General features: G+C 54.8%; 1 protein-coding gene across 1 annotated transcript; it reads left to right on the forward strand.

Annotated features, from left to right (window-relative positions):
- Positions 1–263: 263 nt before the first annotated feature.
- Positions 264–15,844, forward strand: ADCY4 (adenylate cyclase 4). Its single transcript, XM_020880999.2, is given in 27 exon segments — positions 264–359; positions 650–855; positions 2,086–2,283; positions 2,388–2,549; positions 3,101–3,250; positions 3,696–3,844; positions 3,927–4,038; positions 4,747–4,874; positions 5,008–5,166; positions 5,420–5,552; positions 5,755–5,928; positions 8,404–8,447; positions 8,580–8,666; positions 8,859–8,928; positions 9,266–9,363; positions 10,018–10,102; positions 10,209–10,346; positions 11,261–11,371; positions 11,589–11,682; positions 11,685–11,772; positions 11,942–12,026; positions 12,477–12,635; positions 13,559–13,705; positions 13,997–14,104; positions 14,222–14,336; positions 14,630–14,754; positions 14,834–15,844. Coding segments are annotated over 26 exon segments (3,231 nt in total). The 5' UTR covers positions 264–359; positions 650–696; the 3' UTR covers positions 14,987–15,844.
- Positions 15,845–16,096: the final 252 nt, after the last annotated feature.

Raw genomic sequence — 16,096 nt, forward strand, 5'->3', positions numbered from 1 at the left:
GCTCCAGCCCACCCTCAGTCTCCCCACACCCAAGGTCTGGGGCCATTTTGACATTTGACACTTGGTGCAGCCCACACCACCCCTTGCATCTATCCCATGGTCTGCATTCCCCTTCCTTGAGGGGAGCAGTTGTGGGGAGGCTGTGGTGTCAGGAGAGACAATCAGAGTGGGGGAGGAGGCGGAGTGCCGAGCCTGGCTAGGGTACAGGAAGGGCCGGGCCGTCCCATCGGGGAAGTGGGAGGGGGCCGAGGCGCCTGGAGGGAAGCGCCTGTTGCCCTGGGTTCAGAGCTTCTAGCCTAGCAGCACGCTCCATAACCTGCCCCAGCGTTACTCAGTTCAGCTACAGCAGTATCGCGGCCGTGAGTTGAGGGGAAAGGGGGAGGCTGGGGTTCCTTTGCTTTAACCTTAAATCCTGTGCCCCTGGCTTTTGCCTGAGCATCTCTGCAGTCTGGGTTTGAGGGGTGATGATCAAATGAGTGGGGTGTCCCCTCAGCACCAGCTGGAAAAAGGCTGGGAAGCCCAGAGAGTACCTGGAAGGAGACAGGATTGCGCTTGGGAGGTCTGGGAGCAAGTGGCTTGGTCCTGGTGAGAAGGGCACAGTTGGGGCTGGTTGGGGCCTCAGACAGTAACCCACCCTAACCCTCCTCAGGCCCAGGGATCCACCCCCAGGCGGTGTGGCGCCGGGCGGGCGAGACCATGGCCCGCCTCTTCAGTCCTCGGCAGCCCCCCAGCGAAGACCTCTTCTACGAGACCTACTACAGCCTGAGCCAGCAGTACCCGCTGCTGCTGCTGCTGCTGCTGATCGTGCTCTTGGGGCTCCTGGCGCTGCTCCCTGTGGCCTGGGCAAGTGGCAGGGTGAGCAGCGGGGTGGAGGGGGAATCTGGGGCAGGCGTCCCTGAGGACTTCGGGACAGGCACTGCCTCCGGGGCATTTTCAGGGTTGGGATTCGTGGGTCTTCTTTTCGATGTGTTTTCTTTGCTGGACCTTGCTAGGAGCTGCAGTGACCCTGCACAAGTCACAGCCTTTCAGGCCACAGTTTCTGGGCCTATACAAGGAGACAGCTGGGCCCTCAAAGCTTCTTTTTTTATTATTTTATTTTTTTCCCCTGTAGAGTTCTGTTCTAATTTCTCTGTGGGTCTGACCAATCTTAACCAGCGCCTGTGATCTGCTGGTCCTGGGATTAAATCCAACGCCAGGTTTTCTGATTTTCCAGGAGGGAAATTACACTGGGCCCCATGGGAATCTGTTTCCTGGTTTTCTTTCCCTCTTCGGGGGCTGTGCGGCAGTTGTACCCACAGACTCCCAGAAAGCACTTTCCACCCCACTCTCATTTAGTCTCCAGTTAACCTATTTCCAGCTTCTTTTGTGGGGGGAAAAGGGCTCTTCAGTTCCATTTCTGGAAACATCCTGCTCCATGTTTTCTTCCCACATTTCGGAGGCAAGGTGGGAAACCCACTGGATGAGACCAATGGTCCTCCTCCAAGTCCAGGAAGAGGTGGGGACAAATGGTGGAGACTGGGAACGGGGTGGTGCTTCTACGCCTTGAGGAATGGGGAGATCCAGCTCCTAGGCAGGCAAGGGAGTTTCTCGGTGTCCCCCTGCCAAAGCACTGGGAGGTGGGGGCAGGGCCTCGGCCCCCAGGCAGGGAATTTCCCAAGCCAATTGGCCAGATTGGATACACTCACGCTAAGTCCCTCTGTGAGCTAGAATTTTTCACTTGCTTTGGGATTCTAGGGGTGGGATGGGGGTGGGAGAGTGCTATAGTTCCTATCTGACAGGTGAAAAACCTGAGGCTCAGAAAGGTCATAGATTCACAAGTGGCCAATATGAGGTTGGAGCAAGGTCTTCTGGGTAGATGGTCTAGGTTCAGTCGCCCTGCACTATGCAAGTGAGATAGTAAGTTGAATCATAGGAGACTGCTGGCTCTGTTGATTAAAAACAGATTATTAGCATTTTCATGTATTTCAATCTAATGTGAAAGACAAGTGGAGGTGCTTTGCTCACTGCTGTCTGTTCCTCCTCTCCTTGGATAAGCTCACCAAACCCCACATTCCTATCTTGCCTCGTGTTCCCCCTCCCCACCAGGAGCTGGCTGCAGACCCAGCCTTCTTGACCACTGTGCTGTGCGCTCTGGGCGGCTTCTCACTGCTGCTGGTCCTGGCGTCCCGGGAGCAGCGACTGCAGCGCTGGACACGTCCCCTGTCAGGCCTCGTGTGGGTAGCACTGCTTGCACTAGGCCACAGCTTCCTGTTCACTGGGGGTGTGGTGAGCGCCTGGGACCAGGTGAGGCAGGTGGAGCAGGGGAATGGGGATTCCTAGGCCTCAAACATGCACCCAGGCCTGGAGGAACAGCATGAGCTTGCAACTTCCAATGCCCCTCTCCCCAGGTGTCCTTCTTCCTTTTCGTCATCTTCACTGTGTATGCCATGTTGCCCTTGGACATGCGGGACGCCATCACCGCGGGTGTCACCTCCTCACTCTCACACTTGCTGGTCCTCGGGCTGTATCTTGGGCCTCAGCCCGACACCCAGCCGGCGCTGCTGCCACAGGTGAGCACGCAGGAAGCACAGGCTGTGTCCGGGGCTGGCTCCGCTGGGCGCTGCTTGCTTCCTCTGGGCATTCACCAACTGTTTTGTCGAGCTGACTCCGTGGCAGGGTACAAGGGAGGGTCCAAGGTTCAAACAGACCTGGTGGAGCTGGTCCACAGTGCAGGCGCGATGCCTGCAAACGCCAGAAGAGGGCTCTGGCCCCCGGGGAAGGGAGTTCGCCAGGGGACCAGGGCGATGGGGACAGATGTGGATAACAGAACCTTCACAGAGAATGTAAAAATTGGAGCTTGAGCAGTTTCCTGCTGCCGCGTGGGCGGAGATGGTGGAGAGGTATTTCCGGCAGGTTTCTAGACCGAAGAGGCTATGTCGGTGCAGCAACCAAGGGTCTGGATGGGGTGGTGGGGTGAGGGAGAAGAGCACCCTACAGACTCCACAATGCGGCATCCGTTGCCTCGAGATACTCTTAACTGTAGAGTCCTCCCTGCCATCTCAGTTAGCCCCCCGCCCCCGCCCCGGGGAGCGGCGTCCTCTGAGACTGACCCTCCCCGCAGCTGGCTGCAAACGCGGTGCTGTTCCTGTGTGGGAACGTGGCCGGAGCCTATCACAAGGCGCTGATGGAGCGCGCGCTGCGCGCCACGTTCCGGGAGGCGCTTAGTTCCCTGCACTCGCGGCGGAGACTGGACACCGAGAAGAAGCATCAGGTCCTCCGGGCCAGGAGGCCGAGTGGGGCTGGGGCTCGGACAGAGGAGTTGTTTGGGTCACACAACCGGGCTCCGGAGACTGAATGACTTTAGGAGGGTCACTTGAGCTGTTTCCTCCTTTATAAAATATAGCTATTGCCCACCTTGGAAGGCGGCTGTGAGGTTAAAAAAAACTTGAATCGTGTGAAAGCCCTTTAGAGCCCTTACGATATTAAACGAAGGGCTCTAATTCCTGTGTTGGTGCTGGAAGTTTAATCCCCAACGTCGATCAGTGCCGGGCAGAGCTGGAGCCGGGCTGTGGATGGTGGGAAGGACCTGGGCCATCGCTCTGGTGAACACCTCTGGGGCTGGGGGAGTCTGCAGGCTCCTAGGGGCTTGAGGCGGGTGGGGCTCCCGGCTTTAGGGAGTGGGGGTGAGGGTTGGTGCTCATAGTTGCCTCCCTCAGGAACATCTTCTCTTGTCCATCCTTCCTGCCTACCTGGCCCGAGAGATGAAGGAGGAGATCATGGCACGACTGCAGGCTGGACAGGGGTCACGGCCAGAGAGCACCAACAACTTCCACAGCCTCTATGTTAAGAGGCACCAGGGAGTCAGGTATGAAACAGGATGGTCAGAGGGGAGGGGGCGTGGGCTGAGACCCCAGCCGCACTGATGCTGTCTGCCCTGCCCTGCCCAGCGTGCTGTATGCTGACATCGTGGGCTTCACGCGACTGGCCAGTGAGTGCTCCCCCAAGGAGCTGGTGCTTATGCTCAACGAGCTTTTTGGCAAGTTCGACCAAATCGCCAAGGTCAGAGGGGGCTTCCTTCCCTACCTTCAAACTCCCCACCCTGGAGAGACCCTGACAGGGACAGTCCTGCCTTATAAGATCCCAGTCCCACTTCCAAGCTCATGTGGACTCCCAGATACTCCACTGCGGTAGGAAACCCTCTCAGACATTCCCAGGTATGGAACTGCTCACTGCACACCTCAGACTTGGAGGGACCTTTCAACATCCTCACAGATGCCCCAACCACAACACCCCCGAACAGCCTCTGAGTCCCAGCACAGGTGTCTCTGGACACCAAATCTAGATGGATTTTTCTGATGCACTAATGTTAGGAGGCTCTTTCAAGGGAAATCTCTGCTCTCTGCATCCTCAGCTTAGCATCCCCAGGGATGCCCCCAAGGAATTTAATCTTGGGTGTCCTCCCCCCAAAAAACCCTCAATCCTGAGATGACTTTCATATGCTCAAATCTGGATACACCCTACATGTGCCAAAACTGGAGAGATTCACAAACATCCCAACCCTTCAGATGCCCTTCTGAGAAAGACACCCACATAGAAAACCTCAGCCTGCCCCATATCAAGTTGAGGGAGGCCCTAGATCTGATCTCGACACTCTCAACCTCAGAAGTTCTTCAGGGATGCCACATTTGCGCCCACTTGTCCCAGCTCCTTCCTGCCTCCTCTGGCTGCTAACCAGATGCCCCCACCCCCTGCACACCCTTCCCCTAGGAGCACGAATGCATGCGGATCAAGATCCTGGGAGACTGTTACTACTGTGTCTCCGGGCTGCCGCTCTCACTGCCAGACCATGCCATCAACTGTGTGCGCATGGGGCTGGACATGTGCCGGGCCATCAGGTCAGCTGGCGTGGGCAGGATGGATGTGCGGAGGAGCCGACAGGATGGTGGAAGTCCCCGTGGAAAGAGGGAGGGGTACAGCAAGGGTAGGGCTGAAGTCAGCACTCAGACGCTCTCTACACATCTTGCTCAGGAAACTCCGGGCAGCCACGGGCGTGGATATCAACATGCGTGTGGGCGTGCACTCAGGCAGCGTGCTCTGTGGGGTCATCGGGCTACAGAAATGGCAGTATGATGTCTGGTCCCATGATGTCACTCTGGCCAACCACATGGAGGCGAGTGGAGTGCCAGGGTGAGAGCTGGGGCTCCAGGAGGCTATAGCAAAAGACCCATCAGGCCTCCCACATGCCTGGTTTTCACAGTTCTTTAAAATGAGCATGTTCCCAAGTGGGGCTCAGGGAGATCCTGGGGACAGTGAGGGGGCCTGGGAGACACCTCCTGTAGCACAGGATCTTGCTGGAAGTCAGACCTCCAGGAAAGATCCTCGAAAGAAATGAGAGGTTTAGAAGCCCTCCCTCCTGATTTCTCCTGCCCTCTCCTTCCAGACGAGTACATATCACAGGGGCTACGCTGGCCCTGCTGGCCGGGGCTTATGCTGTGGAGGATGCAGCCATGGAACACCGGGACCCGTATCTTCGGGAGCTAGGCGAGCCGACCTACCTGGTCATCGACCCCTGGGTAAGAACCCAGCCTGGACCCCATGGCCTGGCCCACCCCAACATCCACAGCCGATGAGCCTGATCTCGTCCATGCCAGAGATTGAGCTCCTGGGTCCTGATGTGTGTATCACGAGGGACGGGACACAAGCCTTAAAGGAGTGTGGGGAGAATGGGGAAGTCAAGTCAACGTGATCTTGACTCTCAGCCCTCATATGGCCCAGGCTGCAGAGGAAGACGAGAAGGGCACTGCAGGAGGGTTGCTGTCATCTCTTGAGGGCCCCAAGATGCGTCCGTCACTGCTGATGACCCGCTACCTGGAGTCCTGGGGTGCAGCCAAGCCTTTCGCCCACCTGAGCCATGTAGAGAGCCCTGTGTCCACTTCGACCCCTCTCCCGGTATGTGCACCTCCTTCATGAGCCCAGCACTTAACATCAACCCACCCCCGTGGCCCGCTTCCAGCCCTTTTTGCCCCCTCCACCAGTGAGTCACTTGATGACATCCCAAGGTTCTGAACTATCTGGTCACCCCAGTCACTGGTTCAGGACCTTCTTTGCCCTTCTTTCCAGAGAAAGGACAAAGATGACTTCCCTCTGAGCTCAGTTCAGAGAAGACTCAAGACCCCTTAGACACCATGCCCATTGCTCCCCAGCCTCCATTCAGGAAGCCCCTTCCCCTGGAACCATACTCCCTCCTAACTCTGAGGCCAGTGCTGCACACCCATTCCCACCAGGAAATGGGTCTGTTTAGCTCAGACTGCACGCTCTCATCTTCAGTCCCTACTGGGACCAGGACAGTGGGGGCCGGTCACTCGCTGCCCCCACTCTCCAGCACTTGCACACAGATAAGATAAGGTGAAAATGAAAATCTCTCATGGCCTTGAAGAAGGAAGTAACCATGAGTGGGCAGAGTCAGGGAGACGGCAGGAAGGCCGGCCCACCCCTTATCTGGGAAAAGCTAGGGCAGGACGTTACTGGCTGATCTATGCAAAGCACTTCAAAGTAATGAGTGATTCATCACCTGCTGGGAAAGCCTGCATCTTGAGCACAGGCTCTTGGTACTTGATGATGAGTGGCCTGAACCCCCTCATGCAGGGACCCAGGCCATGTCCCTAAAGGCTTGCCCTGGGATTCGATTCCTCAGCCTGTTCTCCTCCATTGTACCCCATCTTCCCCAAAACTGTTCAGCATTCCTAGCCACTTGTCCACAGATCTTCCCAGAATCTTCTCAGCCAGGTAGACCTGCTTGGATTTATGGGGCGACTCCAGACTACCCTTTCTGTGTCATCGCCCCCCTCCCATCCAGCAGGAAAGCAGGCCAGAGACCAGTGAGCAGTGGGGAGCGGGGAGGGGTGGAGGACCTTGGCAGCAGTGGCTCAGTGGCTGAATGCCTCAGTGTGGGGAAGGGGAGAGGTCAGAGTGCTTTGCTGGCAGGATGGAGAGGAAGGAAGGACCCAAGACCCAGTGACTATTGCAGGATGAGGCCGCCCGGTGTGGGTAGGGGAGAAGGGGGCTTGCCCAGGGGCTGTAGGACAGTGCTGAGTGCAATCCTCATCCCTCATGGTGGGGATGCCTCCTCAGAACCCTGCCAGGCCTCCCTAAATCCTTCACTGTCATGCAGGCTAAGTGTCAGGGCAGAGTGGGAACCCTTTGTTCTAAGGTATCTTTCCATGCAGGACCACACCAGCCCAGAGACTCCCTTCTCAGTCCCTGACGTTCCAGGGTCTCATTTAAATGTTAAGGATCCTGAGAATCACACCTGGATTACTATTAAACAATGTGGAACTGTGGGGTGACTGGGCAGTGTTTGTGTGGTGGCTACCATCCATCCATATTTATTCCTTCTACAATCTTTCAGTACCTACTATGTGGCATGCACTAGGGTAGTTCTGGAAAAGACAGAAATGAATGAGATAGTTCCCTGCCTTTAAATAATTTATAGGCATAGGGGAGGACCGGAGGTAATTTGATAAAAGTTAGACTGAGGTGTAGATGTATAGATGGTTCCATGCCAAAAACATACCTCTCAATCAGTCTGTCTCTCCCTCTCTGCTCCTCTCATGTACACAGGGTTTTGGTTTGTGGGCCAAACCCACAGGGTGGCCCCCTGTGACCTGTTTTCTTCACGTGAGCCAGGGGAGTGGGGAAAGATGGTCAGCCTACATCTTGCCCTAGGTAGTGGCTGCGGCACTTCACCTCCTTCCTTGGCGCTCATCCTCAGTTGCATGCTCACTCTCACGTCTCTGCACACATTGCGTATTCCTTTTGGTGCAGAAGAAAATGACTAACCAGGTTTCTCTTCCTCTTCCCCTTTCTTCTCCATTTTTGGTTCTCTCCCCGACCACCTCCCAGCTCAGCCTGATCATCATGGAAAGGCAGAGGAGATTCAAATTGTTCTGCATTGCCATTCCAGTTTCAACCAACAGGGATTTTTTTTTTTTTTTTTTTTTGGCATGGAGTGATGGGCAAGTCACTGCCTTTGGAATCGGTTGCAGTCCTTAGGGAAGATGAGACACAAGAAATCACAGCCATCAAGCCTACAGAAGATCCAGGGTTGCCTCTTAAGTGATAGAAACTATGAGAAAATCAGAGGGCATAGAGACTCTTGGAGTCTGAAAGGTCAGAAAGAAGCTTGAAGAAATAAATGTGGTTTGTGGGCAGGTAGGATTTGGTAGAGATGTAAATGGAGATAGAAATGGTGATGTGTATAAAGAGAGACAGAGATAAAGAGAGAAAGGGAGAGAGAGAGAGTTGGGTCATATGCTCAAGTCAAGGCCCGTGCAAATTTGAAATGCCTCGCTGCAGAGAGGCTCCACCATGGTGGAGGGTGCTCACCATCTTTCATCTTCCTCCATCCCTGTGTTCTCCTTGTAGGAGAAGGCCCTGTCTTCCTTCAGCCCCCAGTGGAGCCTGGACCGGTGAGGTGGCCTGAGCAAATTTGAGTGGGGTTGTCCCTGTGAACTACCTCCATCCTCCCTTGGGGGCTGCTCCTGCTTTGCCCAGATGCTTTCAAGGGTCTTCCTGGTGACAGCTGGGCTCTCACTGTGCAGGAGCCGTACCCCGCGGGGACTTGACGAGGAACTAGACACCGGGGATGCCAAGTTCTTCCAGGTCATCGAACAGCTCAATTCTCAGAAGTATGGAAATCTGAAGAGGGCTGGGAGGGCTGGAGGCCAGGGCTTGGGTGGGAGAGGAAGGACAGTGCTTCCTCTGCCCAGAAAGGAAGGGAACACCTTCCCAGCTCTAGCCTTTCCACTCACCTGACCATGCACACCCCCCCCCCCCCGCCCCTTCCTCTTCTGGGCTTCCTGCCCCCCACCTCCTACCAGACAGTGGAAACAATCAAAGGACTTCAATCCATTGACACTGTACTTCAGAGAGAAGGAGATGGAGAAAGAGGTAGGCTGGGGAAATGGCACCAGAGGACTTCCCAACCTCAGTTTCTCTGCCTTGGGGAGGGGAAGGTCCTGGGGTCCCACCTCCCTTTCCCAGTTCTGGCCAGTTTGTGACCTTGGAGGGGTGAAGGGCTCTCGTACTAGTCCTTTGAATTACTGGGTGGTGATGGGAGGAAGGAGGACAGCTCCTTGGAGGACAGCTCCTTGGAGAACCGGTAGGGGCTTCCTGGGTCAGAACTGGAGGGTGGGACAGTGAAGCTGGGGACCCACTCCTTGCTGGGGATTGACACCTTCAAGGTAATTGGGCAGCACTGGTGCCGACCCCTCCCCAACCTTTGCAGTATCGGCTCTCTGCACTCCCCGCCTTCAAATACTATGCAGCCTGCACCTTCCTGGTTTTTCTCTCCAACTTCGTTATCCAGATGCTGGTGACAAACAGGTGAGAGACCCCTAGACAAGGGAAGCCCTGATTCTCCAAAAGAGAACCCCTGACCCACTCTTTCTTCCCTAACTTCCCCTCGGCTCAGGGCACTGAACCACAGAGGAAATGAAAATACTTGTCCTGGGGAACCAGTAATCGTAACCCTCATCTCACTGTCTTCCGTCCTGTGCACTTTCTGCATACCCCGAGCATTTTTACGTGCCTATCTCTCAGTTCTAACAACAGTCCCATGAGATTTGGATTTCTTTTGTTTCCATTAAGAAATCCAAATCTTACAGCAAATGAGCTTAGGGAGTAGGTCTTCACTCCTAGTTCACTGCAAGGAAGTGTGAGGACTCATTCAAAACTCAGCCAGGTGAAATAACTTTGGCCCCAAAGCCCAGAGACCAGTTTGATGCAGCCTCAGCCACTCTCATGAGCCCCAGTCCCTTCGAAAATTGTCCCTGAGTTATCACAGTACTGTCCGAGACCCTGCAGCTTTCCCAGGTCATCAGCATGTCATCATCTTTTATCAGCCTAGGCTTCAGCAGCAGCCGGTTCAGATCCCCAGCACCCATTTTTCCTGTGTCTCCTGCCCAGATTTCAGGATGCCTTCCCATCACACAGAAAGCCTATTTTGGCTCTTCAAGGCCTCATTCTGTCTCTCTTTAGGCCTCCAGCTCTGACCATCACCTATAGCATCACCTTCCTCCTCTTCTTCCTCCTCCTCTTCGTCTGCTTCTCAGAGCACCTGACGGTGAGGTGGGCTTAGGGGCAGAGTGGTGAGCTGGGGCCCTGACCACAACCTGGCCTGTAGTGGCTGCTCCAGCTGCATGGCTAAGACTCCCATGCTCCTTCCACAGAAGTGTGTCTTGAAAGGCCCCAAGATGCTGCACTGGCTACCCACCCTGTCTGTCCTGGTGGCCACACGGCCAGGACTGCGAGTGGCTCTGGGCACCACTACCATCCTGCTCGTCTTCGCCATGGCCATTACCAGTCTGGTGAGAGAGAAGGGGCTCTGTGCACCCCCAACAGAGCATGCTGGACCTTCCAGAGGCTGAAAGAGGACCCTTGGATTTGGGAGAACAGCTGGACTAAGGCCAGGGGATACTGGAAGTGTTGGACAAGTATAAATGAAAATTACAGTCATGCACAGCCTACCACCGGAGACGGCAATGGCACCCCACTCCAGTACACTTGCCTGGAAAATCCCATGGACAGAGGAGCCTGGTGGGCTGCCGTCCATGGGGTCGCTAAGAGTTGGACACAAATGAGTGATTTCCCTTTCCCTTACAGCCTACTACCTGGGCATAATCATCATTAATAACACTTCGGTGGACATCCTTCCTATGTTTTTTCTATGATAGGCTAGGCTCCTCTATCCATGGGATTCTCCAGGCAAGAATACTGAAGTGGGTTGCCATTCCCTTCTCTAGGGGATCTTCCCAACCCAGGGATTGACCCTGGGTCTCCCACATTGCAGGCAGTTTCTTTACCATCTGAGCCACCAGGGAAGCCCTACCTCACACATTATGATTTTGAAAGCTGAGTTTGGCAGGTTTTTTAGAACTTAGAATCATTCCTAGAATCCTGGCCCTGAAAAACACCTTAGGAATCATCCTCCAACCAAGTTACAAAAGCAGAAGCTGAGGCCCAGAGAGATTATGTGGTTGGCAAAAGATCACACAGTGGATCCATGACAGACTAATGCTCATGACACCCACTCCCCCAATCCCTGCTCACTCCCAGCGAGGACCTCAGCACCGAGACTCCCTCACCAACCAGGGAGGATCGCAGGATCCGCCACTGTGGCAGAGTCTGGCCCCGACTCACCCCTGGGTCAGCTGAAACCCAGCTCAAGTCACCATCGTGCCCAAGCAGCTGCCTGCCTGCCTCAGCTCCTTGTCTCCTGCAGGTCTTCTTACCAGCAGCATCAACCTGCCCTTTCCAGGCTCCCAATGTATCCTCCATGGCTTCCAACCTCTCCTGGGAGCTCCCTGGGTCCTTGCCTCTCATCAGCGTCCCAGTGAGTGTCCCTCACGGCCCTGAACGTCCTTCTCCAGAGCCTTCCGTGGCCCCTTCCCCCACTCCATCCTGTGGACAGGGACAGACACGAGTCCCACTCGGTGTGTGTTCGTGTGACTGTCACCTCTGCCCCCTCAATAGGACAGGAGCCCTGGGCTGTCCCCCGCCCCTGCCCGTGGGACAGGCCCACCTCCTGACCATGCCGCCTGGCCCCACAGTACTCCATGCACTGCTGCGTGTTGGGGTTCCTCTCCTGCTCCCTCTTCCTGCACATGAGCTTTGAGCTGAAGCTGCTGCTGCTGCTGCTGTGGCTGGTGCCGCCTGCTCCATCTTCCTGCACTCCCACGCCTGGTTGTCCGACTGCCTCATCGCCCGCCTCTATCTGGGCACCTTGGACTCCAGGTGCGCACGGCCGCTGCACAGAGGGGCCCAGGCTGGGATGGGACAGAGCAGAACTCTCTTCATCTCTCTGCCTGAACCACCCACAGGGCAAAGGCCAAGGGCCATGTGGGTGCTGGTGCGGGAAGTGTTGGGGAGGCCATGGGACAAGCCTGATCTGTGGCCTCCTCAGGCCAGGGGTGCTGAAGGAGCCCAAACTGATGGGAGCAGTCTCCTTCTTCATCTTCTTCTTCACCCTCCTAGTCCTGGCTCGGCAGGTAAGTCTCCCAGCTCAACCCTCCAGGGCCTCCCTAGAAAGGGTGAGGCTGGGTCCCCATATACGTGATTTAGTCTCTCTCACCCTTTCCCTTATCTCATATTTCCAGGGGCGAACCCAAATGGTCTGTCCGTTGGAAGCTTCTAAGTGAAATTTCTTGCTCCCTTTCTTCTTTGCTCCCCAACAGGAGTGCCCTTAAATCCTCCCCTCCGCCCCTCCCTTCCACCCCAATCTAGGGAAATCATGTTTAAGAAAAAATCCTCTTCCACTGCTGCCCTCCGTCATTTGAATCTAGATTCGAGGCAGTCTCCCTGGGCAGAGTTGCACGTTAAGTTTTTCTCTAAACTGGGGGTAGAGTGTGGTTTTAAGCATCATGGGGTGAGGGGGTGAATGCTCAGAAGCTGGACCCCCTGTACTGTGTCTCCCCCTGGCCCCCTGTGACCCTCCACAGAATGAATATTACTGCCGCCTGGACTTTCTGTGGAAGAAGAAGCTGAGGCAAGAGCAGGAAGAGACGGAGACGATGGAGAACCTGACTCGGCTGCTCTTGGAGAACGTGCTCCCTGCCCACGTGGCCCCCCAGTTCATTGGTCAGAATCGGCGCAATGAGGTGACTCCCCACCCCCAACTCCTGCGCCCCAAAGGACGAAAGTCTTGGCCTGGCTCATCTTGTCTGGACTCCTGCCTGACGGGTTGGGCGGCCTCCCAAGCCCCCATGCCTGTCAGAGGCCTCCATTTTTACAAGTTCTTAGGCTCTGTCTTTGGTGAGCACAGTCTCTGCCTCCCGAGGTCTTACTGGGAAGGTCTGTCCTCTCTGATTGCTGCTCCCTACCCTTCAAAAGCCTCAATGAGTGTCAATAGGAACGGTGTGAAGGACACAGTCCTCCCGTCTCTCTAGCCCTGCACTGTCCAGTTTGGTAGCCGTTAGCCTCAGTGTGGCCGTTCATTAAAATAGAAGATTCAGTTCCTCGGTCACACTGGCCCTATTTCAAGTGTTCCACAGCTCCTTTGGCTAGTGGCCACCATATAGAACAGTGCAGCCAACAGAACATTTCCATCACCACAGACACTTCTGCTGGATGCTGCTGCTCTAGACTCTTCTTTTCCCTACTATTGCTTTTTTTTTTTTTTAGTTTGAATAGCAAAATTTATTTCTCAGAGTTCTGGAGGCTATTACTGCTTCATTTTATCTTCCAAAGTGTAGCTATCTTTGTAAGCTGACTTAGCACTTTTCAGCAATAAGATATAAAGATAATTCCCATGGGTATGATCCCAGTTCCAAAAGAGACTCCCTTCACATTGCTGTGAGGTGATCTTGACTCCGAACCTCTCTCTTCCCTGGAATCCCAATGTGACCCAATCTTTAACTCCTGGGTCACATCCCTGGGGTAACCTGACCCTTCCCCTCTCCTTCCTTCCTGATCCTTCTTACACCGAGGGGGAGGGGTGTGGACACAGGGAGGAGGGCCCATATAGACCCAGAAGGGGGAAGAACATGGCATAGCCCCTCACCCCAGCCTCCTGCCCTCCCAGGACCTCTACCACCAATCCTACGAGTGTGTGTGTGTCCTCTTCGCCTCAGTCCCAGACTTTAAGGAGTTCTACTCTGAATCCAGCATCAACCATGAGGGACTAGAGTGTCTGCGGCTGCTCAATGAGATAATCGCTGATTTTGATGAGGTGACAGCTCCAAGGGTCCCCCCAGACCCTATGTCCTGGATCCTAGAATTTCCCACCAGGCCCTCCTTGCACTTCACTGTCCTGGCCAGGAGGACCATCCTCCCCTCCCCAGCCCTCCTGCTTCTCCTCTGATCCCCCAGCCCTGCCCCCCCCAACAACTCTGCTCACTGCCAGCTCTCACCCTGCCACCATCCCTGACCCCACAACTGGTCCTTTAGCTTCCAAAAGCCTGGGGCTGGGCTTCTGGGAGAGAACCAGAGAGACCGGGGACACAGCCTCCTTTCTGTACAGCTGCTCTCCAAGCCCAAGTTCAGTGGGGTGGAGAAGATCAAAACCATCTGCAGCACCTACATGGCAGCTACCGGCTTGAACGCCACCTCTGGACAGGATGCACAGCAGGTACCGCATCCCTTCCTTTCCTACTAACCTTCTTTTGGGCTCTCCTTGGCGGGCCCATAAGTGGGCCTTATCCTTGTGCCTTCATTGACCCATCCTGGTGGGCTGGCCCTTTGCCAGGATGCTGAGCAAAGCTGCGGCCACCTTGGCACCATGGTAGAATTTGCTGTGGCCCTTGGGTCTAAGCTGGATGTCATCAACAAGCACTCATTCAACAACTTCCGCTTGCGTGTAGGTGAGGACCCTCCCTTCCTGGGGCAGTTTGGGACCTCCTTCTCACCTTCCCAAGCTCTCCCTCCGCCAAGTCCTTTGTTAGCTGCTCCCCAGCTCATCCCAGGAAGCCCCTTCAGACTCACCCCTTGGGACGGAGCATGAAGCTGGGAGGCCCATCCACTTCCTTCCCTAAGCAGCACTCCTCTAGCCTGTCCTGCTTGCCTCCAAGGCCCCCAGCACCTTCAGTCTAGTTCCCTGAGGTTTCTTTTCCCCATCTTCTTCGTCAAAACTCCCCCTCTTTACACCTCTTGTCAGGGTTAAACCACGGACCTGTAGTGGCTGGAGTGATTGGGGCCCAGAAACCACAGTATGACATCTGGGGCAACACGGTGAATGTGGCCAGCCGCATGGAGAGTACAGGGGTCCTGGGCAAGATTCAGGTGAGGGAGCCCCTCAGGCGCGGGGGCAGGGGTAGGGCTACGGACAGCCCCGCATTCCCTCACCCCTTTCCAATCGCAGGTAACAGAAGAGACAGCCTGGGCCCTGCAGTCCTTAGGCTACACCTGCTACAGCCGGGGCATCATCAAGGTCAAAGGCAAAGGGCAGCTCTGCACCTACTTCTTGAACACAGATTTGACACGAACTGGACCTCCCTCGGCCTCCCTAGGTTGAGAACCCAACCCCATCCTCTCCATCTCATCTGTAAGATCCTCAGTAAAGAGACTCTGGTATGTCTGGGCTAGAATTGATGTCAGAGGCTGCTAGTTTAGCTGAGGAGCATCTTCTCCTCACCGCTCAGTAGGACTGCTTCTTCCCAGGCCAAACTGAATGTGTGTGTGCAAGTGTGAGCATGAGTGTGTTAAAAAGGAGTGATTTTTTTCTCACAAGCTCAGCAAAAGGACTGCCTCTGCCTCCCTGCCTGCCTGCCAACCTGATTCCAGTACTGGGGACCCTTGGAAGTAGAAAGAATTTTATCCACATGACTCAGAACAAAGATTTGTTCTCTCCTGCTTCCCACCCACAAACACTGGAAAGAACCTCCAGGAAAATGACATTTCATCTTTATTCACACAACAAACACTAAATAAGCACCTGTTATGTGCTTACTATGTAGCATGGGTGGGAGGCCTGGGATATAATCTATTAGGTCCCTCCCCATTCCAGCTGCTGTTCTCAAGCTGACCCACCATGCTTTCTAGCAAGGACATGTATACAGTTGGGGTCTCCAATTCTCAGGTCTCTCAGATTCTCCCTTGCTTCCTTTTGCCTCCTGCCCAGATGCTGATATTACATAGGTCCTGAAGCATCCATGACTCATCCTTGCTCACATTTTGGGGTCCATGAGAGGTATCTTGATGTGCAGATGTTACATGAGGATTTTTGACTTTTCTCCTAGTTGTCTTTCTCTTTTTATGCAAGAGATTCAAAAAGTAAACTGCCACTGCCGTCTTCTTAAATGCTGTCAGAACAGAGCCAGTCCAAGGCTCTCCAAGACAACAGTCTTCCCAAGTAAAAAATGACCCAACCGTCTCGCTTTTGCAAATCTTCATTTCCTAAGGGTGACCACATCACAGAGGGCCTTCAGCTCCAGCCTGCGCCACAGCATTTTAGGGGCTGGCAGGATGCTGGCGTGCAGAGTTCTAGGGAATAAGATCTGATGACTTGGCTCACTGGTGAGACTGCCTCGGGAGAGAGAGGGAAAAGAGGCAATCCCCTAAGAGATTGTCCTCTCCCATTGAGAGGACACAGAGTACTGGCAGGAGGTTGGAGTCCCACTAACAA

Source organism: Odocoileus virginianus, chromosome 6, assembly GCF_023699985.2.
Source record: "Odocoileus virginianus isolate 20LAN1187 ecotype Illinois chromosome 6, Ovbor_1.2, whole genome shotgun sequence".
Taxonomy (NCBI): Eukaryota; Metazoa; Chordata; class Mammalia; order Artiodactyla; family Cervidae; genus Odocoileus; species Odocoileus virginianus.